Here is a 27,122-nt window from a genome sequence, read left to right as displayed (position 1 = left end):
CATAGAAACAGGATCAAACCTTGCTATCTAAAGTAAAAGCAATCCAGGAGCTTAATCAGCAAGTGCTGTGTGTAGTGAGCACACAGATGTTTGCTGAGAGAGTCCCTGGTAAGAGCAGAAATCCCATTTCAAGCAGGTGTTGCAGATAGGTGACCCATGTGCCCCTGGGAATCATTACAGTGGAAGCAGTGTAGTATCTTGCCTATTTCTGTTTTTTAAGCTGAGCTTTATGACTCTCAAATCAGATTCTTTTAGTCTAGTGTTTCTGCATGTTCCAGATTATTTTGGATTTATTTATTTTCAGCCATAGACAAAGGTCTGCAATTAACTTTTGAATATCCATAAATAGTATGAGGGAGGCAGGGAAAGATAATTGGAACTTCTAAGTACAGATTTCAGAATAGCTGTTTTGCCCTGTGTTTTTGTATGAGTTCATTGCTTTTAACAGTGTGGATCCTACTGATTTAATGGGAAATGTACAGCATAACCATTTTTAAATGGGTTTACAGGGCCTCGTGTTGCTTTAAGAATATTAATTATATGCTTCAACTGAGAACCAGAGACCTTTGGAACATAGTTTTGGAGCCATACCTGGACAATCATAACTAGTGTTTCATAGGAGGTTAAAGCTGAGCTGTCCTCAGGAGAAGGTGGAGTCCCTTAGGTCTGCTCTCTCCCATTTTCTTTCAATTCCCCATCTAAGTTTGGAATTCCAGGAATCTTTCTATCTTTCTTCTCTCTTTCTCTCTCTCTCTCTTTTTTTTTTTTTTCCCTTAATGTCCCCCCTCCTATAATTTACTTCATTTCATGGAAATAGGGCCTTGGTCATCATTATCTCAGTCAGATTACAAGAATCTCCTGCTATCAGGCTGCTTGACAGGTCTGTGGGGCTGCCGAGCTTGAACATTGCTGTGGTGGTGAATTCAGTCATCTCCTCTAATGCAAATAAAATACTTTGGTAATATTGTCTCTGCCACAGAGAAACACCAAATTTAGCACCCCCATGAGACTTTTGGACCATATCAGAGAGTGCCTCGGTGAGGGTGGAATGTCTGTAGTAGCGCTAAAGGAATGTGAAGCATCCTGAAAAGGGATCAACAGGGCCTGCCAAGGCGAGTGGAACTTGCTATAAGGAGGTGGAATAAGAACAGCAGAATGACCCTGGTTGTTCTCAAGAGGAGCAGTCTTACACATCTCTGCACATCTGCAAATCTGGACCTCCTCTGTTCAGCACAGGGCGCCCTGGTTGCACTTCAAAACAGCAGTTGCTTGTATTCAGAACTGGTCGTAATCAGACTCTTATTTGAGGTTTTGTGCTGCAACTGCTGGTTGGTTGTCAAGATGGGATATGATTCCTGACCAAATAGGGACAGATGGGCCCCTCAAACCTGCTTTCTCTCAATACTGTAGAGCACATATGAATTCAGTAGTTATTTCCTTACTTTAAAGATACACACATCTACTACCTTCTGGCTATCTCTAGCAATTCGCCTGATGAAAAAACAAGATGCAAAAAGATATTAAGTGGTTCAGTAGTTAATGTTTTTTCCAGGGCTCCTTAACTGTATTATTGTTCTTGCTGTAGTATTTTGCACTCTGGTGGAATACCCAAGTATGAAATTAATAAAGATCATATTTTATTACATCCAAAATAAATTCATATATTTAAATGACCTTCCTAGAAATTGGCGATATAAAAACTGTAACCTAAGAAGGTGTTTATTTCAGAAAAAAATAATTGCACTATTTGCTTGAAGTTTCCTGAACATTTGGCAGGATTTCATACTTATGCTAAGGAGATGTAAAGCAGAAGCTGATAATTTATCATCTACTATAAAAGGATCCAGTTTAAAGTGGTAAGAAACATTCTTCAACTATTTTTTAGTTAAAACTAAACTCAAATATTCTTCCTTTAAATATTAGATGGAGCCAATATGTCACTGACCTCTGTTAGTTTCTGAGTTTACAAAACTGAACTTCCTCCACACCAGCCCCTAAATGCGTGTTAATGCTGTAGAATCACAGAATGGTAGGGTTGGGAAGAGATCTCTGGAGATCTTCCAGTCCACCTCCCCTGCTAACACAGATTGCCTAGATCAGGTTGTACAGGAGCATGTTCAGGCAAGTTTTGAAAGTCTGAGTATCCTCTGCAGGGTGTACCTGCAAAGAGTCCATGTTTGCACATCCAGCCTCAAAAGATTGGCAGCTGGGCCATGATAGAAATGGGAGCCAGTACGTTGGCACTTTGTTTAGACACTTCTCTCATCCTTTTGTGGATATCCCTCTCATACACTTTGCATACCCTCTTCTGAGACTGCTTTTGTTGGCATGAAAGACTGGTCTGATGATTTGACTGTTAACTCGGTTTGCTTGGGCAAATCACAGATTTCCTACATTTGAAATGGAAAGTAATAACTTTCTGCCTTTGTAAGGTGAACTGAAGTAAGTGTGTTGTACATTTATATATGAAGAAACCTTCAGGCAGCCAAAAGCTGTGTTGTATTGACAAGTCCTGTTCAGGCCTGGTTTAGTTTATAGTTAATTTTAAATTGAGGCACTTACTGGAAGGAATGATCTTACATGGTAAGTTAGATGCAGACATTCTGTTATAACATACACATTATAGTTAATATATATTTGCTCTTAACTGGTCTGTAATTGGTTAAGGGTTAGTGTTAAGTAGATGATTTATTTCCTGTAAGTCTTACCACTTATTAAAGCTGTGACCTGCATCAGGAAATGAGGTGTGGGCAAAGTGAGACTGAGCAGCTGCAGATTTTTGTAAGAGGGAAGTACTACTTAGCAGATTCCTTATGTCAATTCAGTGATTAGGAAATAAAACTAGGACAACAGAGTATAAATATGTTCCTAATACACTACTGACATCTCAGTAGTTTTTGTTAATAGCAAATAATTTTCCAATAGCAAGAAAGATTTACAAGTCCATTCGTAGGTCATAAGAGTTGCACAGCATAGCAGACAGAGTCAGTAGACTGTACTTAATAAAGTAACATATGATTATTTTTAATAGAAAAATTGGGAAACCTGCTAAATATTTTCTTAGACACATTTGACAGTTTTCAGTCTAGTTATGTGATGTGCAAATTCCCTGATGCAAGATAATGTCTAAAACAGTTATTTCATTTTCCTAGGGGAAGAAACCGTGATTGCTGTACCACATGGGAGTCGCAGTGTGAGAATTACCTTAAAAGGACCAGCACACCTTGGTATGACTGAGCTGTTTTATGTATTTATTCATAGGCAGAAGGTAAAAACAAAGCCTCAGATCTGAATTCATTCAAACTTTGGGATTATGGGTAAGATCATGACCTTAATTCCTCTTCCCATCTTTCATATGTAGCCTGGAGATAGTCCTACAGAATGGTGGAAGTCTGCTTTGGAAAAGAAAGAGTATACATATTGGTGATTTCTAAATTTATTTAAACCAAATCTTGCATAAAGGATCTAAAACTGCTTGCAAACAATTACATCAAAATTACTTTCAAAGCATTATGTGTGGGATCAGTAGCCCCTGCATAACCCAGCACCAGATTTCTGTTGAAGAATCTGAGATAGTGTGAAAAGTCCAGCTGAAGTCACACTTGGCCAGTGAGCAGTGTTGATGGAAAAGTAATCTAGGTAAAAATGAGGCAGGGTAAACAAAATAGATATACTATACAAGTCCTGTTTCCTTCTGATACTTTTGCTCAATTCATACCATCTATGAGAAGCAGTTTGCTATTCTGTTAAACATTTGTTTCCTAACATTTTTTATCAGGCTGATGATACTGTCTCATAATTTCTTACCTATAGGCCTACTTTACATAAAGAACTATTTTTTTTCAATGATAAATGGGGCTGCCATACCAAGCAATTAAATGAAACATTCATTTAACATTTTTGTATTAGTAAAAGTGGAAGACTGAATGAGAGAAACAAAAAGGACTTCTACTGTTCTAAGATATGTAACTTGAAGTCAGAAATGCATTTTATTTGAAAATTGCTCATCTGTTTGTTTGCTTTGAAGAATATAGTCATTTTCTTTCAAAGGAAAAGTATTGAATAAGACTTCTGCGTAGAGCATCTCCAGAGTAACAATAACTTCTAGGTATATCGTATCAACAATATAAAAACCTGACCTTATCTTGAAATAAATAATACTAATGTAAAACTGTCACAAGGCATATATGAAAGAGTGATCTTGACCTGTTTATATCAGGAGTCTTTGTCTTTCTTAAGTAGTTTTGCAGAAGGAAGTTGTTGTTTTAGCTTTATAGGAGGAAAAAGTACGAGATTCAGTGGCTCCTGGGGGATTTCTGGAAAGCTCCTGAGGAATGCATCAGCAACTTGGTAACTAAGTACAGAGTGCTCCTGGCTTCCTACCCAGGGTGGTTCCATAAAGAAGCTGTGGCTTGGCATTACCTTTGGCTAGTTCTCTAGCTGGATGAAAATTATGAAATGTTCCTTTAACCACTTCCTCTAGCACATCTGTTTGCAAATCTGTGAGGATTTAGACATTTGTTACCTAAAATTAAAATGACAGAGGTGAAAAACAAGTGAAAACTGTTGTGAGGAGGAGGGAGGTGAAATTGCTTCTGTCTTTGTACACAGATCTTCAATAACTGATGCTTTGGGACAATGCATTTGTCCACCTTTCTGATTATGTGTGTCACTCGACAGAAAGTATCAAGTGATCTTTGGTTTGCAATTTCATGGATTTCTGTGTGGGTATGTGCTGGTATGGCTCCATTTGTCAGGGGTGTTCTTCCTGGCTTGCACGGAGTCAAATTTAACAGGTGGAGCAGGGACTACTTATTGTTAAATTTTATACTGCCTCCTGTTGCCAGTAAATGTTCACACTTCAACTCAAGTCAGCAGTGATAGCAAATGCTTGAGGAGCACTCGAATGTCTGGCATTTTTCCCTTTATCTTGTGTTCTTTTGTGCTTCATCCTGGGCTTTATAATCTGCACTTGTTCCAGGGGAACACAGCTGCTGGATTAATAAAAAATGGAAATGTGTTTGGAGATGTATGCATAAGAGAGCTGAAACAAATGCTCTGAACAGTTTTTAAATCAGCAGCTTTGTGTTTTGGAAAGGCTGCATTTCTTTCTAGCTGGTAAGAATATGTATTTTGTTTGTGTGTGTACCCTCTAAGACCAGCAACAGATTCATCAGGGAGCAAAGGTGTTACTTCAGGTTTTTTACGATAGGTTTTGCTTGTCCATTCTGTCAGCCTGGGTTTTGTGAATGATTTGGTGGAAAATAACCAGATAATTAGTACAAAAATAGTTAGGAATAAAATGTCTCAGTGTATTGGTTTTGATTTGAACTATATTATGGCTTTTTAGCAGTTGTTTTGAGAGCATTAGAATAAAAAGAAAGATGTAAATTCCTTGAAATTAATCCTCCAGCAGAAGAATAAGGAAAACCAGAAGCTAATATTTTTACAAGTGGCTAATACTAGATAACTGAGGTCATGAACTGAGGGAGGTTAAACTTCACTAAAAGAAACTGAAACTTTTTCCCCTTTATGTCAATTTCTCCACTTACAGTGGTTTGCATTACTTGGCAGTATTTAGCTATACATCTATGCAGTGCTTTGTCTTTTGACAGATGCTAGGAGGAAGACAGTTTTTCTTGCATTTTGAAAAGAATGTGTGCTTTATTTTGGGCCTTGTATCCTGCCATCTACAAATGAATCACATGGCGGGAGGGAAAGGAGGTTTTGGTAGCAATGTGATTTGTATCTTGCTCTTGAAACAGGAGCTATTTCCCTGAGAATTCTTCCATGCATCTCTCTACACTGTATCTGCAGTGAGTTTGCCATGCCACAGTGCTCTACTCCTGCCTGACCTTGAGAGTGTGGGAAGCCTTTGCAGTACATCTTTCATCCACTGCTGCACAAGGCATTTCCCTGGAGAAAAGGCTCTCTTTTTCAGTAAGGTAAGGGAAGTACCACAAAGATAGACAGTTACCGGTCATTGGCACAAGTAATTATCTGATTAGGCACATAATCAGGTAAGCACTCAAGAGAATTCCCTGTCCTTACCACTCTGTGCATCTGGAGTCCTAAAGACCTCAAGGAACTATTCCCCTTACTTAGGATGGAGGAGCTTACTCCTGAAGTTAAATATCCTAGTTCTCCAGGATTACAGGACCCTGCAGAACAAGTAAATACTTGATGAATTATTTATAAACCTTGCCTGTAAGCCAGTTGGTGAAACCTTCTTTCCCAGTGGCTGCTCCGAAATCAATAAAATAGGTTTTTTTGGGGGGGAAACTGCTCCCTGATAGGAATTGCTATATTACATGTGTGTTACATTTACTAGATGCTTGGTTTCATTCTGTTTGAGAAGCCAGCAATGGTCAGCATTAGGTACTACTGAACAGGAATATATTGCATCATAGTTAGCTGTTGTGCTGTGGAACGGCTCTTCATCTCCCTGTGTGATACACTTCTGGGAAAATCTGAGCAGCTGTTCTAAGCTTCACTGACATGACCTCCAGAAATACAGGCTATCACTGTTTAGCTGGACCTTGCAAGTAAACACATGCTTTGGATTCAAATCTAATGTAGCTCTAGCATAAATGTATGTCAGTGCTAAGTGAGTTGTGTTGTTGGTTGTCCTGGCATTGTGCTTACAAAACCATACTTTTTCTTTCAATTGAGCAAATTAGCTTAAAGACCATGAAGTAATGCAGCTCAGGTCACCAAATCAACATCTTTAGCATCTTCTTGCAACAGCCAGATGTCTTCCTTTGCAATCTTAAACACTAGTTTCAAAGGGGACCTATGCTTCTGAGGATCCTGCTCACATTATGTGGAGTTAGAAGACCTTGATATTTGCTGATTGGACTCTTACTCAACAAAATGACAGAATAACAGACACCATGCATTAATGCTTACTGTTAAGCAATATTTGAGGTCAAGGCATGCAGAAGCTTAATCCAAGAATGCTGACTTCTGGATATTTAAAAGGTTATTTTGTAATGCAGTCAGGAGGGAAAATTTTTGTAGAAAGGATAAACAAAAATGTGGAGTAATGGTCTAAATACTTGGTTTTTTCTGTGATTTGTTTGTTTCTTTGTTCCTAATGGAAACATATTGAACAATGGGTCACTTTGAGTCCTAGAGATTTATTTTTTCTCTTTGACAAAGTACATTGGATTCAGCACTAGATTCCTCCACTTTGATCAACATAAAGTAATTTTCTAGAAATTTACCCTTCCTTAAACTTCCTTTCAGCCATGTGTGTGAGCTGTTGTACCTATGAGCATAAGGCTTAGAAACTTGGGCTAAGGTTGGTGCCTTTTCAAGGAAATTAATTTCTTCCAGAATTTCTTTACTCTTTTGGCTGAGGATGCTCTAGAACACTTTTGTGTTTTAAAAGATCTGAGGAAATAAAACAGTGATGATGGACTACAGCATTCAGAGTGGTTTTGGTACCGGTAAACCCAGATGCTCTTAACCTTAATTATCTAGCCTGAATTAGTTAATTCTGTTTAAAGTACTAAAAATGGCTAGTTAGTTGGAGAAAGAGGGTATTCATGGCTCATCAGAAAGTTCCTTTTAGCTATCTTGGAGCTCATAGGAGATTCTTTTCTCATGCGGTGCTCTGTAACCAGACAAGTGTATTTCAAGTCATGTACCTTGCTGTGCCTGTATGCTGTGTTATGGAGAGCCCAAAATTCTACCTTTATTATGAATGTCTTCCTTTAGCTTTGTGTACTCATAGTTCAGTCAGTTTGCTGGAAGTGACTCAGTCCTAAAATGCCTCATCTGTCTTCTGGAGGTTGTGGGCTGTTAGTTTAATCTGTTTCCAAGGAGTGCAGAACAGCTGAAAAAGGGTTTTCATCACCACCTGTTCTGAGGAAGGGACATCCATCTGGCAGTGCTGCAGCTACCCACCTCCTGTGTGCTTTTTGCTCACATGGGACATATTCAAAGTTGAGTTAATGACCTCTGGAATGCATGAAGTGATGCAGGTATTGTGGTGAGTGTTTGGTGAGTTTGACACCATTCAGGATTCTCTAGAGACTGATGTTGCTAGGCTTTTGAGTTGCATGGAAGTATGAGTTATTTGTCTGTGTATTGATTCTATTTGGCTTGAGTTTCATTCAGCTTGTCCTGCTCAATCTATTGCTTTATAACTATATAGAGCACTTGGTGTAAGAAAAACTGTCTCAGAATTGGTTCTGATGTGAAAGAATAGTGTGTTCAGGCAGATACTCCTGTGCTGGCATGTCATGCAATTATGTATCACCCTTTAATGTGAAAAAGCTAATATTCATGACAAGTATTCTATGTGTTTTTTTTTAATGTACATATATGGCTGTTACTCACAAGGCAAAGTCATTAACATTATTTTGTGACTTCCTTGAAAATAAAACCCCCTCTGTTTTAACAGTTTACTAATTGTGTGTTTCTTCTGTAGTTATAGAGTCAAAGACACTGCAAGGAGACACGGGAGAGCACAGCTTCAATGCTCCTGGAACATTTGTCATAGAAAATACAACTGTTGAATTTCAGAAGAGTACAGACAGGGAAATCATAAAGATCCAGGGACCTCTTGGAGCAGATTTCATTATCAAGGTGGGATGTGTCTGTGTACAAATCTACAAAGATACTGCAATTATGTGCAACAGAGTAGGTGACGGTCTGTCAGGTTGTGGCAATACAACAAAAGCTTTTAGCTAGCAAATGAGGAAACTAAATACAGTCCAGAGATGATTTATGCTAAGTGTATCCAGATTAAAATGTTGCAAGGTCTTTGCTGTGGTGGAAAGTACCACAGTGTCTTCAGTGGTAAAAATTTCCAGAGCTTTTGTTTTAAGTATTACTGACAGAGTTAGAGGGTGATGCTGGGCTGTGGGTGGGTGTTAATCCAACTGAAGCCTGCCACCTATTGAATCTGAGGATTGCTTCCACCAGAATCCTGAAGTCTCCCTTAGACACTGCTGTTCCAACTCCTGATTATTTCTAATGCTTTTAAGTTTCTCTTCTACTCAGATAGCATAGCCATGGCTTGCATCATACCTGCAGATACTTAGGTGTAGAAACTTACCAATGTTTGGTTGCCAAAGGAAGGTGGTTATAGAGTTTTCCCTTGGAAATGAATGATGTTTCAGTATTGTCACACCACTTGGCTTTATCTGTCATGATGTAGGAATAGACTTTCATTAGGTGTGGGGTTTTTTTGCATCTCCAGCACCACATGTGCACTTAGGCTTGCCTGAAGGAGAACCAGTGTGCTTAGACTTAGTCAGTTAAAGACTAACTTCCAGCAAATTTAAAAATTCTGCTAACAAAGTGATAAGACAGAATAAAACAATTAATTAGGAACTTTGCCAGTCTAGGGTGGGTGTTCAAATAGTCAGGTTGCATTGAATAATTTGAACAACACAGCATCTTACAAGTGTTTGGCTGTTGCAATATTAAGTTTGTACTCTATACCTTATAAAAGTGTTATGCCTATATAATATTACCTGTTGCAATGCTATTATATATGAATTATGCTTTGAAATGACATGAAAAAACGAGTACAAGATACACATGTGTTGTAATGAAAATTTCTTCAGACCAGGTACTCTGGATCAAAGGAGAGTGTGGTTCAGTTCTTTTTCTATCAACCCATCAGTCATCAGTGGAGACAAACAGAGTTCTTCCCCTGCACAGTAACATGTGGAGGAGGTAAGTAATGGCAATTCTTTAGGAGTATTTACAGCTGAAGATTGAAAGTAGGTGATTTACAACCTTCATTCTCCATTTCCATTGATTAAATGTTCATGTTTCTTTGCACACTGGTGGTTCTTCAGAAAAATAAATGGCAGAATAGCAGGTAAGTTGGTCAAGTTAGTGTGAACATAGGGTTTTTTATACCTGATAGTACTGGAAGTAATTTTATTCCATAAGGAATGATTGTTTGAGTAAGAACTTTGACTAAGAAGTAAAGATATGACATTTAAAGTAGAAAATGACAATTCAAAGACGATACTTTGGGAAAGTAAACAAAGAAATACAACAAGATATTAAAATAACAATAATCAACAGCTGAAAGCAGAATACATTTCTGGCCACAGTAGGTAGACGTAAGGGAGAGTTTTAGAACACTTAGTTTAGAAATTAGTTACACAGGAAGCAAAGTAAACAGAACTTAAAGAACAGCTGCTATCAATACCTTTGGTTGTCTGATTTGAGAGATTTAGTCCTGACGGTAGTTAGAACAGCAAGTTGTGTACCGTAGTGTCTAATCCTGATTAAAGCCCTACAGATGATACAATGGCTAGATGAACTGCAGTTCAGCTCTGCTACTACTACTCATCCAGTCCAGCTCATTGCATATCATGTCTGTTTCTGCAGAGTGTGACCTCATGTTAGGAGGAGGGTTTGACATTGTAGATAGCTATTTCAGTCCAGCTAGCATTACTCAGGTCACCAGAAAAACAGACAGGAGACTAGCGATACTGGTGTATTTCCTTTGAGAGTACAAATGTGGTTTAAATAATTACACAAGTAACAAGAATAAAAGATGTTTAAAGTACAAGCAGAGTCTAGGGATCTTTTTATGGACCATCCATTTTGGCACTTGCACCTCACTTTAATCTGAAATGCAGACAGTATCTGTGTATAGTATGTAGTCCCACAGGAAACTGCTGTATCTTATAAGGTACTTGGCCTTAGGAAGTGTGATTCTTGCTGGAACTGTGAGTGACAGCACATATCCTCTGGTGATTCGATTGAGCTGGGTTGTTGGAATTTTTCTCTAACCTATTTGACAAGGAAGGCATCACAGTTATGTTTGAGGACTGCCTGTAAGCAATGGATAACCCAAGGGATTTATTTACCTTCAGTGTTACCAGCTTAAATCCAGCCTTACTCAAACCGGTGTTATGGCTTGAAAATTATAGCTACATTTCAGTCTTTTTTAAATTAGCTGTACCTAAGTAATGGCCTATAGCTTCATGTCTGCAATATGAAAGTGGTATCTATCAACAGGGCTCAACACTCTTGATGGCAGTAATGAGAGAGGCCAGTAACTAAAGCACAGAAACTCCTCATACTCAGTTGCTTACCCATGAAAGTAGTGCTGAGTGGCCTATTACTGAGGTATGCAGGGGAGTTGTATTGCAGCTGCCTGGCTTTAACCTGTTATCATAAAGCAGAATTAGTATCCACATTGTCTGTTTGGCATCCTTTACTGGCAGTAAAAGATTAAAGTTCCTCACAACACAGACTTGGAATCAGTGCACCACCATTCCTTATTTGGATGCTACTTCTACATTTACCTCTGTAATCTCCATGTGTGGATAAGGAGAGTGTAATGGGCATCTTGGAAAGCACAGTCAAGCTTCAACGAGCAATAATGTTTAAAACTTGTGTTTATCTTATTTGCAAGTGGCCTATCTCTTGGTTCCTTTCAATATCTACAAGAGCTGGAACATACATGCTTTGAGCACTGGAACTGTCAAATTCTTTATGATTATCACTCTCTTGCACGATGACACTTTGAATCTGCCAACAGACATATAAATGAAGCCATCGATGCATGATAATTAGCATTTGCAGTAGATACTGGGATTTCTGCTGTTAGTTTATTGACTCTGTTTGTATGGTAATTCTTGTGGTTTCAAACTTTTTTCTTTGCACATGCAACAATGTCCTCCTCATGTCCTCAGTTTAAGGCCAGGTCACCTCTTTAGAATGCGTCTTTTTTTTTTTCCTATCCAAAAAAGCAGCCTACTGGTTTGTAAAACTTCTAGTAACCAGTATCCACGCAGATTTTTCTTCTTTTCCCATTTTCTTTCCACTAAGTAGTTACTTCAGATTTTCTTTTGTTGGCTCTTCAGCTAGGAATTTTCTTGAAACTATTTCTTGGTTTTCTAGATTAACTTAGCAATGTTTTTGGATCTCATCTGCAATTCCTCTGGCTTTCTAAGCTATTGTTTGGGGGTTTTTTAGCATGCATGATTGCATAATACAGCTCTCTAGCACACATGGTAACTCCTTCTTGGGGCAGGACAGTTACAAATTGTGAAATGTGTAGTAGCACCATATGACTTTGTAGGGTTGCCTCTGTGACAGGTGAGCTGCTCCAGTACATGTATTCCCACATCACCAAAATATGTGTGCCTTTATATTTATATTATTATTAAAATAATGTGCCAGAGTCTCATCTAATGTTAAAAGAGGTTAAAATAATCGTCATGCTGAATTGCCTCAAGTGAAGATCTCATGCAGTGCTTCCTTGCTTAAAAACAAACTGAAGAGTAACACAGGAAATCAATTCAATTAATTCACCTTTTCTGGAGGGAGGTATAAAACTGCTTTAATTTATGTTCATTACTAAAATTTGGTTTTGCTTCTGCATTAGGTTATCAGCTTAACTCAGCTGAATGTGTGGATATTCGTCTGAAGCGTGTTGTTCCTGACCACTACTGTCATTACTACCCAGAAAATAAGAAACCAAAGCCCAAGCTAAAAGAATGCAACATGGATCCCTGTCCTTCTAGGTTTGTATGGAAAAATATATTGTAACTGTGTAGTATAGTCAGCCACTGATAAACAAGCAATTATATTTACTTAATTCTAGTTCTTTTCATCTTTAAAACTATTTAATCTGGGTTGATTATTGCACGCTCTAAAGGCTGGTATCAGGCACCACTGTCAGCAGATTTGTGGAATTTTTTTTTTCAGTGTTGCAGAACAGGAGACTTTGCTTTATGCAGGTATTGTAAATATAATTTTGTCCATTTAGCTTTGTCTTTTGCTGAGTGGTACAGCAGTAGCACAGGATTTTTTTGATGTTGTGTGAGGAGGAGAGGTTGTTTGCCTGCCTTTGGATTTATTGATGGTACCATTCAGGATTTGTCATTAGACAGACAGTAGCTCCAGTTCTCAGTAAGTGTACAAGCTTTGCACATGGTTTTAACTTGTTTTATTCATCTGCCTACCATACCAGTTTGTTTCTTCATTTGTACTGTTTTTGTTTTTTCACTCTAAGACTTTAAAAAAAACCAAACCAACAAACCAACCAAACACAACAGGACTCTTCAAAGTAAATATACTTGTGGTACAAATACCACAGAATATTATTGCCAAATTACAAAGGTTATAGTATACAGAAACTGTATTGAATTGCGCTACAATATTTCAAACTAACTTTTGGATTGCCTGGTGAGGTTTCCTGGCTGTGCTAAAGAATCTTAAAATAACATTGCAGTATCAAGTCCCAGAACCTCACATTAATATGCCAGCTGGCCAAGCTAGAGTTATATGCAAGAAGAAAAGGAAACACTCTCAATGGATTTAATTTCCTATAGCTCAACTGTCCATTTCCTTTCATTCCTGTTGAGCATAATTGTTGATAGTAGCCTCTAACAGTTATAGATGTGCAGGCTTCCAAATTTTTGCCTGGAGAGTTGATCGCTATGTGGAATGGTAAGACTTAAGTAATGCTTAATGGCAATGGGTGCTAAATGTTGCAATGCTGGAAAGGGAAATTTAATGAAAGAAAAGACATAATTATCTTTATCCTGGCAAATTTAGCTTATGCAGACAGAAAAAGAGAAGTACTACTGGATGTAGTACTGTATTTCTTAGCGTTGGAAGTGAAGCTCTATGCCTGCTTTGTGCTGTGCAATTCAAAAACACAGCTCTGGAAGGATCCTAAGCACTGATCAGGACCTATCCAGGATTAATCCTGATGCATTTTTTTCGCTGCTACTCAAGTTCCTTAGTGGTCTTCCTTACAGATAGAAGTATGTAACTGTTTTCTTGTTAATGAAATAGCACAGACCTAAAAGATTACTGATAATAAACAGCTGAAGGCTTGCTGATTTCCAGTTTTGGGGCTGGTATTTCACTCTACTGTGAATAGATTTCTATCTGTGCTGAAGAGATTATACAAGTCATTGTTTGCCACAAAGGTAACGTGTAGTGAATGTAAGATTCCCTCATTTCATATTGGAAATGACTCAAAGTACATTCTTCTACACAATATGCTTGATGATTGGGTATGAGAAATATATCTTGGGTTTGAGAAATAATGATGCAATATTTATTTTGTTGACAGTGATGGATTTAAAGAAATCATGCCTTACGACCACTTCCAGCCACTTCCTCGGTATGTATAATCAGGTTAACATATGTGTCAGCATTAGCCCAGTTTTCACTGCTGTGGTGGGTTGAAATTTTCCCCCCAGCGTTAACTTTGCCAGACCAACTCAGTTAGAAGCAAATGGAAGCTGTATTTACAAGCAAAAATTACAGTCTACAATGGAATGCGATAAATATGTACAAAATATACAGTATTTGCAATATTATACAGATATTTACACTTAGCAAACAACACAAAAATCCCCCTGGTCAGAGACCAGGGAAGCCCTACCACTGCCTCCTCTCCCCTTTCCCACAAAAGAGAAAGGAGCAGAGAGAAAGCAGTGGGTTAGACTTAACTAAACAATGCAGCCAAGGTCAGCTGAAAAGCAGGTTAATCTCTCCCGAGCAAAGCAAGCAGAGAGATCAGAAGAGAAAAGAATTGTTTAGGTACAGCCCATTTTATGGCAGATATTCCTCCAATTAATTTGTTTAGAATAATCTTTGGTTTTCCTTTTCACACCCAATAGTGATTTATTTATGTTTTTCTACTTTTCTACTCGAAATCTGTAACTAAATTTTAAAGGCATAGCCTAAACCCACCACAACTGCATATATGCTGTTTGAGTCCTAAGATCATGCAACACCTTCTGGTATTTCTGCTGTACAGGAGAGCAAGTTCATAACAATCCTGTACACATTTTTGAAACTTGTGATTTAACTCAGTGTGCTCTGGATGATAAGCTTCTCAGTAAGAGATTAGTATGCTTTTCTTGAAAATAAAAATGTGGAAAACTTTAGAAGAGAAGTCCCCCTAAGCCTTCTCCTGCTGTAGTGCTTGAGAAGATCATCTCCATTAAAACTCTTATTTGACTTAATATCTTGAAAGGGTTTTATTTTAAAGATTTATGCAATGGATATCTTTACAGAGCAGGCTTCCCTATGTTACAGGACTCTAGAAATTATTTTTCACTTGAGGTCTCATTCTTCTGCTCTTCTTTATACCTACACTCTATTTATTGCCATCAAGGCTGACATATCACTTTAAAGTGACTGGGTTATTTGAATATCTACTACCTAAAATTAAGTCATCAGAGCACAGTTTGGTGCTTTTTTGCCTTTTTTTTTTTTTTTAACTTTACCTGAATAAATCACAAGAATGTAAATCTTTTCTGGATGGCTTAGATGTTTGGTAAAGAATGTTATGACTAAAAAGCATTGAGCCAGATTTACTGTTAATATAAAGAATTATAGTTGATGGATTTGGATGCATGTTTATCTGAGCTGAACCTCTGCTTTACTATGTCATGAAATGAATAATGTGTATTTTTCTAAAGAAGCAAAGATATGAAGTAATAAGAATGAAATCATAGACTTACATGCCTCAGTGGAGCTACTGATTACAGCTGATATAAATGTCATAGTTTATTTCTGTAGCAATTTACTCTTGCTGTGGATCTGCTGTCCTGTGATGTAGTTTGGCTTTCATACATAGACTGAGGCTTTTTTTTCCTCTCTACAGCTTTATTCTGTAGAGTTCCATAATTGTATTCTGTGTCTCTCCCCTTCCATTTCTTCTGCCAGTTCCTTTGTACTTCAGATCTTCTCTGGAACTCAGCACAATTTATTTACAGGACTGTTTAATCTTCTGAACTGCTCAGGGCTTGAGGACCAGTTGGAAGAGAAACTGAATCCACTTCTCTGTGATTACTGTGCTCAGCACGTTTGTATGATACTGTGGTGAGATAGATTATATCTGTCATGAAGCTGTGGGCAGGTTCTCCTATTTCAAACACTGAGAACCACAAAGGCCCACCTTGTTTTGATACCTCAGGAGGTGTGTCCTGTCAGAAAGTCAGAAAGTATCATGGTCTTCCTGGACAATGCTTAGGAGTAAGAACTGCAAGATGGCAGGTGGCCAAGCAGGGCTAGGAGTTGGAGCCAGCAGGATGCAGAGAGAGGAAGCAGGCTGTGTTCCTCTGAGAAGTCACATAAACACAAGGAAGGTATAAGAACACCTTTGCTTGCTGGAATTTCTGAAAGAAACCAGCAGCTGAGACAGCCACTGTGTGTGTACCTGCATTGTGAGGTGAATCTGGTCTGCCACAGATGCAAGTCTTTCTTCAGTGTAGTATGATGTATGTTCTCTGTGCTGTTGCCTGTCAAATAACTGCAGTGCATTAGTCTGTGCAGTTCTGCTGGGGCTTCTTTCACCTTTTTTTTTCTTTTTTTCTTTTTTTTTTCCTCTTACCTGTTTCTTACATGCTAACCCTAGATTGTTCTTGCAAAGCAGGCAGAAAACCAAAACGCTGTAGATATGCTTGAGCAAAGCTATACAGACTCCTTCAGCTTTACCAGCAGTCATACATCACCTCTCCTATATAGCATGAGGGCCATGTGGAGGGCTGTGATGTAGTCCTGTGGCATTTACCACTACTTTCCCATTCACACAAGGAAGTTGTGGGAAAGTCATGGTGCGTACCGCAAGATCTTGAAAGAGTTCTCCTGTGGCTGCAGTTGTAAATGCCCCACTGAAATATTTTTACAGATGGAGAATTCTTTTGAAATAAATAGAAAAATTTCCCAGGATGAAAATTTTCTTTTAAAGCTTTTGGAATGCCTCCATTTATTTCAGACTTGTTGGACTGTTGAAGATCCCTTGACAGCTGTGGGTTCTGGAAAGTATCTTCTTGACTGCTTGCCCAAGACCCCCCTTTTCCCCAGTAGCCACGGACCTCACTCCATCTTGAAAATGCTTATGGGAGTATGGGATCTGGAGTGTGTTCGAAACTGATGAGATAAAGAAAAACAACTATAAAACTTTGTGCTATAAACACTTGAGAGGCTAGCATTACATACAGCACAGTGAGCCTTATGTATATAAATCCATGAGCTGCTAATTCATTGAACAGCTAATTGCTCTTTAGTTCTTGACATTTTAAAGAAAATGAGTTAACCCTAGCCATTCATTTAAGTAATAGAAAAATGTAACTGTTGCTCTTCAAACATATTTTATACTTGTGATATGATACCAGTATCTAGGAATACAGCTTTATTCTGAATGCTTCTGAGAATATATTCTACAGTTAATGTTCCATGGCTTGCTGTATGTTTCATACTCATTCTTTTGTGGAGTTTTAGCATGATTAATATGATTTTGTAGGGAGTTTAATGAACTGCTTAAAATAGGAAGATCCTTGATTTACCTTCTGTATCACAGAAAGTAGGTAATAATTACTTAAATTTACCTTTGATTTATGGGCCTTTGCCTCATCTACTCTGTGTCTATGACTTCCTTTATGATAGCTAAGTCACTCTTGATGAATTCATTTTGGTTGTATATTGTATTACTTGCTGAGGCTATTTTTCATAAGGGATATAATTTTTTTCATGATCCTTTCTGTGTCACTGCAGTTATAATAGGAGTAAGTTTTAAGCTAACAAGACACTGATAAACCATAAGATGTGCTGCAAGACTCAATGATTTCACAGAGCTTAGCTTTAATTTGAGTAGGTGGTGGAAAGAAAGCAAAATATAGGAAGCGAAGGGTGAAGAAAAGTTGCATTGGGTCAGTAGGACCTATAGATAAATGCTGTGATGGAAGCTTGTTATCTCTAAATGTTACAGAAGCAAGGCATCATTGTAATTAGTTTTTATTGACAAGTGATTGCTTAATTGTGCATACATGTTAAGACCAAGAGATAAATCATGTAAAACTTTGATGTAATTCTCACTTCAGGTGGTGCAGCAGTTTCAGTCTTTGTTGTAGTTAGGTCTGAGATCATGGACAGATATCCATTTAGAAGACATTCCCTCCCAGCAGGCTATTTATCATCCTTATGTTGGAGGCTACTGCCCTACAGCTCTACTGGTTGACAGAGCTGTGTGAGTTTTCATTGATCTGTGCCTTGCTCTGCTTCAGGAAAAATCAGCTAGGTTAGCTGAAGCAGCTGAAATGGATGAGCAGCTGCTTTTTGCTTGAAGCAACTTGGAAAGTGTGAATAAAAAGTCATTCAATGGCATTTTAATGAAGGTGAAAAACTTGCAGAACTGCAGTGCTGACCAGCCAAATGGTACCTGTCACAATTTAATTTGTTCACAGCCCTTATGGATAAAGATAATTTGAAATGAAATGGCTGGGTTTAGCCAATGCATTTCCAGTTCGCATAAAAATTATTTCAACAGACTTTTTAAAGAGTAATCTGCATAATCTGGGCAGTGATGAGCAACTGTGGCTAATAACACCCTCAAGTCAGCACAGCCAGACCTGTATTAGGACTTCATATAATATGAAGTACGTATGCTTCCTGGTTTCTGTCAGTGGCAATAGGAGTATATGTGGTGATGTAAGTTAACTGTGACAAATATTCTGTTTAGATGATTTAGACTGTTTTGCAAGCAAAATCATTCCTGTAATTAAACTCAGTGTGGTAGGTTGAGAGAGGGCTTAGCTCTCCCTCCTCCACAGAGTAAGAAACCACAGCTAACTCAGTCGAAGAGCAAAAGCTATATATTTACAAGCATATATGGAAAGCAGGTTATATATAACACAATATATACAGGTATTTACAATATATACACAGAAATACACAGCAAAGACAAATAACACAACAAAAATCCCTCCCTCAGGGAGGGATCCCCTCTTTGGAACCCCCTCTCTCCCCCCCTTACCTCCCTTTTTCCCCAAAAAGGGGTTAGAGAGAGAGAAAGGCAAGTTACTAAGGAAAAGAGTTGTTAGCAAGCTTCAAAAGCCCATGCAGGATTAGTGTTTGCTTATCTGAAGGCCAAGTCCAGCAGTTCGCAGAAGAAGCAAGCAGGGAGAACAGGCTGAAACACCAAACTCCCCCAACTCCCAAACCGAACTGAACTGAGGAAAAAATTTTCCAACCGCTTCACAATCTAAAGCTGAATTTTTGTTTATCAACCAATGAAATTCGTTTAGAATATCAGAATGTTTTGGTTCTAGTACCAAAAACATTAGCCAGTGTGTTCCAGCAGTGTTTGTTCTTAAAGGCACAGCCTCAAACGACCACAGTCCACCCCTTTCTAAACAATTTCATTGGCTGTTCGTACTGTCCATCCAATCCAGAACAATATTTACAGTTTGTAAGTTAAGTTCATCGTCCATTCCGGCTATACTCAGATGTAGATGATTCAGAAGTCCTAGAAAATCCAAAATCAAGAAAATGGAAAACAGTTTGTCTCTCCGCAGACGAAGCGAAGAAAAAGGGAAACAGGGACTCAGGGACTCTCAGTTGACTCAGGGCTCTCAGGGTTCTCAGGGTTCGTGCACCGTGGATTCCTCAGGGACTCTTTCCTTTGGACGCGCTGTAGCTGTACAACATTCTGAAATTAAACTCTCTCAGCTAAAGTTAAATCTCTTTGTGGAATACACTGAATTTCACCATTCTCTTGCATTACCCAATAAGTGTGACCCGGACCTTCTGCTGAAACCACCCCTCGGACAGGTTTAGCCTCTCCTGAGGGCGAAAATACCCAAACAGTTTTACCTAACAGATTCTTTTCCCTAACAACAGGAACTCTATCACCTTCTACTTTCTGTAGCAGATCAGAATGTGCAGGTCCAGCTCGGTTCACTGAACCTCTACTGTTCACCAGCCAGGTTGCTTGTGCTAAATGTTTCTCCCAGTTTTTCAAAGATCCACCTCCCATGGCTTTGAGAGTGGTCTTCAACAAACCGTTGTAGCGTTCAATCTTCCCTGCAGCTGGTGCATAGTAAGGAATATGGAAAATCCACTCAATACCGTGCTCTTTTGCCCAGCTCTTTACAAGGTTGTTCTTGAAGTGAGTTCCGTTGTCTGACTCAATCCTCTCTGGAGTTCCGTGTCTCCACAGGATCTGTCTCTCCAGACCGAGAATGGTGTTGCGTGCAGTTGCATGTGGGACTGCGTAAGTTTCCAGCCATCCAGTGTTTGCCTCTACCATAGTAAGCACGTACTGCTTACCAGAACGAGAACGTGGTAGAGTGATGTAGTCAATCTGCCAAGCTTCACCATACCTGTATTTGGACCATCTGTCACCATACCACAAGGGCTTAATTCTCTTTGCCTGCTTAATAGCAGCACAAATGTCACAGTCATGGATGACTTGTGTGATGGCATCCATGGAAATGTCTATGGATCTGTCACGAGCCCATTGGTATGTTGCATCTCTGCCTTGATGTCCTGACGAATCGTGAGCCCACCGAGCTAAGAATATCTCACCTCGGTGTTTCCAGTCGAGATCAAGTTCAGAGTCCTTGTCTACTTGAGAAACTCTTGCAGCTAGATCTGCCTGATGGTTGTGCTGCTGTTCCTCAGTAGCTTTGCTCTTGGGAATGTGAGCATCAATGTGTCTCACTTTCACTGGAATTCTCTCGATTCGATCAGCAATGTCTTGCCACAGTTCAGCTGCCCAGATGGGTTTTCCTTTCCTCTGCCAGCCATTCTTTTTCCAGTTCTTTAGCCAACCCCATAGAGCGTTGGCTACCATCCATGAGTCGGTGTAGAGATAAAGCTTTGGCCATCTCTCACGTTCAGCCACGTCGAGAGCTAGCTGGACAGCTTTTACCTCTGCAAACTGACTGGATTCTCCTTCTCCATCCTTCGCCTCTGCAACTCGGCGTGTTGGACTCCACACGGCAGACTTCCACCTTCGCTTGTTCCCGACGAGACGACAGGAACCGTCTGTGAACAAAGCATATTTCTTTTCATCATCAGAAAGGTCATTGTAAGGAGGAGCTTCCTCAGCACGAGTTACTCTCTCCTCTGGAGGTTTAGCACAGTTGGTATCTTCAGGCCAACTTGAGATCACCTCCACCAGACCAGGTCTTTCAAGATTTCCCATTCGAGCTCTCTGTGTTATCAGGGCCATCCACTTAGACCAGGTGGAATCTGTGGCATGATGTGGTGTGGAACCTTTGCCTTTGAACATCCAATTCAAAACTGGCAATCTGGGAGCTAAGAGAAGTTGTGACTCAGTTCCAATTACTTCAGAAGCTGCTTTCACTCCTTCATAGGCAGCTAGTATCTCTTTCTCTGTTGGAGTGTAATTAGCCTCTGAACCTCTGTAACCTCGACTCCAGAAACCAAGAGGTCGTCCACGTGTCTCACCTGGAGCTTTTTGCCACAAGCACCAGGTTGGACCATTGTCACCTGCAGCCGTGTACAAAATGTTCTTAATGTCTGGACCATCTCGCACAGGTCCCAGACCCACTGCTTGGACTACTTCTTGCTTTATCTGGTCAAAGGCTGCTTGTTGTTCAGGTCCCCAGTGGAAACTGTTCCTCTTTCGAGTCACATCATACAGAGGTTTCACAATCTGACTGTATCCAGGAATGTGTAGTCTCCAAAATCCCACTATCCCCAAGAAACGTAGAGTTTCTTGCTTGTTCGTGGGATTTGCCATGGTAGAGACTCTATTTACCACATCCACTGGAATGTGTCGGCGTCCATCCTGCCACTGCACTCCCAGAAACTGGATCTCTGTGGTAGGACCTTTCACTTTGTCTCTCTTGATGGCAAAACCTGCATTCAGGAGAATGTCCATGATTTTGTTACCTTTCTCGAAGACTTCCTCAGCAGTTTTACCCCAGACGATGATATCATCGATGAACTGGATGTGTTCTGGAGCACCACCTTCCTCCAGAGCATCATGGATTACTGCATGACAGATGCTGGAGCTGTGGATCCAGCCCATTGGCAGTCTGTTGAAAGTGTACTGGATTCCTCTCCAGGTGAAAGCAAACTGAGGCCTGCATTCCTCTGCTATGGGAATAGAGAAGAAGGCATTAGCAATGTCTATGGTAGCATACCATTTGGCCTCTTTGGATTCCAGCTCATACTGGAGTTCCATCATGTCTGGTACTGCTGCACTCATAGGCGGAGTTACTTCATTCAGGGCTCGGTAGTCCACTGTCAGACGCCAGTCTCCATTTGGCTTTCGCACAGGCCACACTGGACTGTTGAAAGGTGAATGAGTTTTGCTGATGACTTTCTGACTCTCCAACTGACGAATCAGATTCTGAATGGGCAACAAAGAGTCACGGTTGGTTCTGTATTGTCTGTGATGCACAGTCCGAGAAGCAACCGGCAACTTAATGTCCTGAATCTTGTGTTGTCCCACAACTGCAGATTCATCAGAAAGCTCAGGTCTAGCAGACAGCTTCAGTTTTTGTCCATCAATTTCTACAGAAGCTACTCCAAAAGCCCATTTGTAACCTTTAGGGTCTTTGAAACGCCCTTCTCTCAGAAAATCAATTCCCAAAATACAAGGTGCATCAGGTCCGGTCACAACTGTATGCTTTTTCCATTGTTTACCAGTTAAGCTTATATTAACCTCCACTTTACTTAACTCTTGAGATCCACCAGTGACTCCCAGAATAGTTATGGACTCTGATCCCTGATAATTTGATGGCAATATGGTGCACTGAGCTCCTGTGTCAACCAAGGCCCTGTACTTCTGAAAGTGTGAAGTGCCAGGCCACTGGATGTACACATCCCAATAGATTCTGTTATCTGTATTACCCCTCTCCTCCCCCTGGCGGGAGGCAGGGCACCCCTAGTTATGGGGAACATGTCCACAGGTGCAACGAGCACACTGTGCAGTGTTAGAACTGGAGCCACTGTTGGAGCTACTAGAGTTGTCCTGGGGAACTGTAGAAGTAACAGCTACCCTTCTGGTATTGCTACCTCGGGTTCTGCCACTTTGCAGTTCTCTCAGTCTCCTGAAAAGATTAGAAGTTGGTTCACCATCCCACCTGTTCATGTTCTCACCAAACTGATCACGCAGGGTAATCCAAATAGTCCTACGTGACTGCCTTGGTGGTCTGTTTTGGTTTGATCTGTTTTGGAATGACCTCCTTGGAGGATGTCTATTCCTCACAGATGAAACCTGTACCCACCTGGAGGAAGAATTGGAATCATCTCTTTGTGCCAATTGGGAGATGGTGTTTTTAAATTCATCCTTCAGCTCTTTCATGCAATTCTCCAGTTTTCCAGACAGAGTTTCAATGGCTGAAACCAAAGAAACACGTGTCATGCTATCATCCAATTGTCTCAATTGATCAGTGAATTGGCCAACCGTAAGAGGAGCTCCACCATAATTTCTTGCTACAATTCTGCTTGCCAGAATGTTTGCATAATTAGAAGGAGCAAGCTTGATGAGCTTTTTAGCAAGACCATTTCCTACAGGAACATCATCAGGATTCAGAGATTCATGTTCACCATAGAGTACCTCTCTAACAGCAAATTCTCTCAGACGCTTGATTCCCTCATCTATGGTAGTCCAGGGCTTAGGATTCCATGGAAGATCATCTCGGGAAGGGTATCTCATGAGAACCGCCATTAGAAGGCGTATCCACAGATTAACCTTACCGAGAGCCTTGCCTAGATGTCTATCTATTCCATTATCCTTTGAGAGAGTTCCTAGCTGGGCTGCTGACTTGTCTCCAACCATTAGAGCTGGAGCACCTGTATCATAGCATCTACCAAGCCAAGCGAGAACTGGCTCCTTATCTGCTCTGAGATAGTCTTTTCTCACATTTCTAAGCTCCTCACGTGGTGAAGAGCAGTCGGTTATGTCATCTTGTTCTTGCTCCTCTGCCTCCTGTTCCTCAACTTGTTGTCCAAACAACCTTTCTGTCACTCTCTCAAGGATCCCTTTAAGCTGAGAAGCACCACCACTAGCTGCTGTCCTACCAAGAGATGCATCTCGATCCTCTGATGATCTCAATAACTCAGCTATATTTTTAAGACAGATTTTCTCTTCCTCCCCAGCAGAAGAACCCTGCTGTGCATCCCCGTCAGCTCCTGAATCAGCTTTAGTCTTACCCTTCCTTGTTGTTAAAACTGCTACTTGCTTTACTGGAGCTGTGTTTGGGTTTCCAGCTGCCTTATTATCAGAAGCTGATAAGCTTTGAGACAGATTAGCTGCTTTGGAGGACGCTTCCGCTCCTGCCATGGAAGAAGGAGGAAATGACTTTGCCTCGTTAATGGTGGCTGCTGGGGACACGGGAGCCGCCATGTTTGGGGCTACTGTAGCCCCTGGCTGCTTGCCAGAATCATCACCATTGCTATTCAGAGCTGCCTTGCCGATTGACTTTTTAGCTTTATCTTTAACTGACACAGATTCTCCATTATCATCCTCACTGGATGTTCCTGAAACAGAGCTAGGGTGGCGTTTTCGTCTCTTAACTCTCCGTTTTATAACAAAACATGCCTTGGACACTTTTTTCTCCCGGTACAGTGCTACCAACAAATACACATTAATTATCATCATCAGCAGGACTACACACATCAAGAAAATCAGCTTTGGATCCCAGCCATCACTTAAAATTACCCTTTCACCGAGCGGAATCTTAAACTCTTTTATCTCAATAGGGAGTGTGCTAGATGTAACATTCCTGTACTTTTTAACATAAAAGAATTCCAGGCACTGATCATACAGAAGCCGAATCTTGTACTTAAACCACAAATATAATTTTTGCATTATATATTTACCTATCTTATCGATAATCATACCCAGGCAATACTTGTAGATCAATACACCAAAGACCGAGAAGAACAGACGCTCAAAAAGCCAAAACACCTTCATGTTTGCTCATTCGACTCAAGCAAGCAATAAATCAAACTAATTTGTCACCAAGCCCCACGTTGGGCGCCAATAAATGTGGTAGGTTGAGAGAGGGCTTAGCTCTCCCTCCTCCACAGAGTAAGAAACCACAGCTAACTCAGTCGAAGAGCAAAAGCTATATATTTACAAGCATATATGGAAAGCAGGTTATATATAACACAATATATACAGGTATTTACAATATATACACAGAAATACACAGCAAAGACAAATAACACAACAAAAATCCCTCCCTCAGGGAGGGATCCCCTCTTTGGAACCCCCTCTCTCCCCCCCTTACCTCCCTTTTTCCCCAAAAAGGGGTTAGAGAGAGAGAAAGGCAAGTTACTAAGGAAAAGAGTTGTTAGCAAGCTTCAAAAGCCCATGCAGGATTAGTGTTTGCTTATCTGAAGGCCAAGTCCAGCAGTTCGCAGAAGAAGCAAGCAGGGAGAACAGGCTGAAACACCAAACTCCCCCAACTCCCAAACCGAACTGAACTGAGGAAAAAATTTTCCAACCGCTTCACAATCTAAAGCTGAATTTTTGTTTATCAACCAATGAAATTCGTTTAGAATATCAGAATGTTTTGGTTCTAGTACCAAAAACATTAGCCAGTGTGTTCCAGCAGTGTTTGTTCTTAAAGGCACAGCCTCAAACGACCACACTCAGTCTGTTTAGAGTCTTTAACTCATGTATGAGAATAAGATTTTCAGCTGTTTTGGGAAATGTACTCATTTTGCATGTGAGTTTAAGCCTGGAATAATGCAAAGTAGCTATTTAATTCAGTGTGTTTATATTCAGTGTGTGGTAAGAACCCAGCAACCAATCTGTCAGTGGATTCTAATGACACGAAGGTGGGATTCAGTATTTTGCACTTTTAATAGATCCTAGTGGAATGAAAAACAGCCTTATTTTTAATTTGTGAGGGTTTTTTTTTTCCAGGTGGGAGCATAACCCGTGGACTGCATGTTCAGTCTCCTGTGGAGGTGGTATTCAGAGGAGAAGTTTTGTGTGTGTGGAAGAGACCATCCATGGAGAGATACTGCAAGTGGAAGAATGGAAATGCATGTATGCACCTAAGCCCAAAGTCATTCAAACCTGCAATCTGTTTGATTGTCCTAAATGGGTGGCAATGGAATGGTCTCAAGTAAGTAGAAAAGAAATTTGTACCCTTATCCCTGTGTTCTAAAGAAAGCCTTGAGTGCTGTGTTAGCATATAGATATTAGAAAAATACAGCTCTGCAAGTATAACTTGTAGTGTAGATGTTTGTGCTAAGTCATTTGGCTTGATAATCAAAATGTTAACATGTCTGTGTGGAGAAAAATACATATAGAATTATTTATGCCTGTTGGATTCCTGCTTTACATTAAGGAGAAATTAGAGCCAGAGGTCAGGCCCCTTTGCAATGAAGTCGTTTGTCTCACAGTTCTTAATAAATGTAATATTTCATGGCATTGTAATAGCTAAAGACATGTCTGTCTAGAGGCAGACATGTCTGCAAGAGTGATTTTCCAGCGTTCTTACCTTTCGTTATAGTAACAAGAGCATAAAGCCAACTTATCTTGGCTGCAGTTATCTGATACAGTCAGATAGCTCAACACTTCTATAATTCCTTAGTTCATCCCAGATGACATCACTGACATACAGTGAAGAAACTGTTCTTGCAGCACATCTGACACAGCTTTAACTGAAAATAATCACTGTGAGAGCATATTCTCAGTACACAGACTGTTGCCAATCAGTGTTACAAAACCCCAAGAATTCACTTGTGTTCCCAAAACTTAGGCATTTTTTCCAGCATCAACCTTTTCTTTATTCACCTAGCAATGCCAGGGAGAAATTCATACATCTCTGATACCTGACTGATTGTGGAAAAAGTTTGGTAAACACATCATCAGTACTCTTAGCTTGCTTTTTTAATGTTATATGTAAATATAATTGAAAAAAAAAAAAGGCAGCATGAGATGGTTGCATTGTCTCCTGCAGTGCACAGTGACCTGTGGCCGAGGCCTGCGTTACCGAGTAGTGCTTTGTATTGACCACCGTGGGCAGCACGTTGGTGGCTGTAATCCACAACTTAAACTGCACATAAAAGAAGAGTGCATTGTGCCAATACCATGTTACAAGCCAAAAGGTAACTGGAATTTTGTCTGTTACTGGTTTACATTTTTGTATAAGAGAATTAAAAGCCCCTGGTAATGTTTTTTAGAAATGCCAGAAGCTTGAATTTACTAGGACTCATTTCAGTCTTGGCAAAAACAAGCATTTTAATTATTGGTGCTAGGAAAAGTGTCCTGCTGATATTTTTTTGCTGATAATGTAGCCAGACTGTTGTGAGGTGAACATGCTATCTAAATCTATAGAGCCTGGTCAAATGGAGAAAATCAGAATTAATGAGTTCAACCGGGGGAG

The 27,122-nt window shown here is 39.9% G+C and overlaps 1 protein-coding gene across 1 annotated transcript in view; it reads left to right on the top strand.

Moving 5' to 3' along the window:
* The window catches only part of ADAMTSL3 (ADAMTS like 3), a 185,765-nt gene that overhangs the window by 108,793 nt on the left and 49,850 nt on the right, over positions 1-27,122 (top strand). The window contains exons 8-14 of the mRNA XM_009897286.2: positions 3,153-3,227; positions 8,438-8,595; positions 9,582-9,693; positions 12,374-12,512; positions 14,075-14,125; positions 25,652-25,856; positions 26,697-26,844. Of these exons, the coding sequence (XP_009895588.2) occupies positions 3,153-3,227; positions 8,438-8,595; positions 9,582-9,693; positions 12,374-12,512; positions 14,075-14,125; positions 25,652-25,856; positions 26,697-26,844 (888 nt within the window). The remainder of the gene's footprint in view (positions 1-3,152; positions 3,228-8,437; positions 8,596-9,581; positions 9,694-12,373; positions 12,513-14,074; positions 14,126-25,651; positions 25,857-26,696; positions 26,845-27,122) is intronic.

The sequence above is a fragment of the Dryobates pubescens genome, chromosome 17, assembly GCF_014839835.1.
Source record: "Dryobates pubescens isolate bDryPub1 chromosome 17, bDryPub1.pri, whole genome shotgun sequence".
NCBI classification, from domain to species: Eukaryota; Metazoa; Chordata; class Aves; order Piciformes; family Picidae; genus Dryobates; species Dryobates pubescens.
This window is presented reverse-complemented; position numbering and strand designations above follow the sequence as displayed.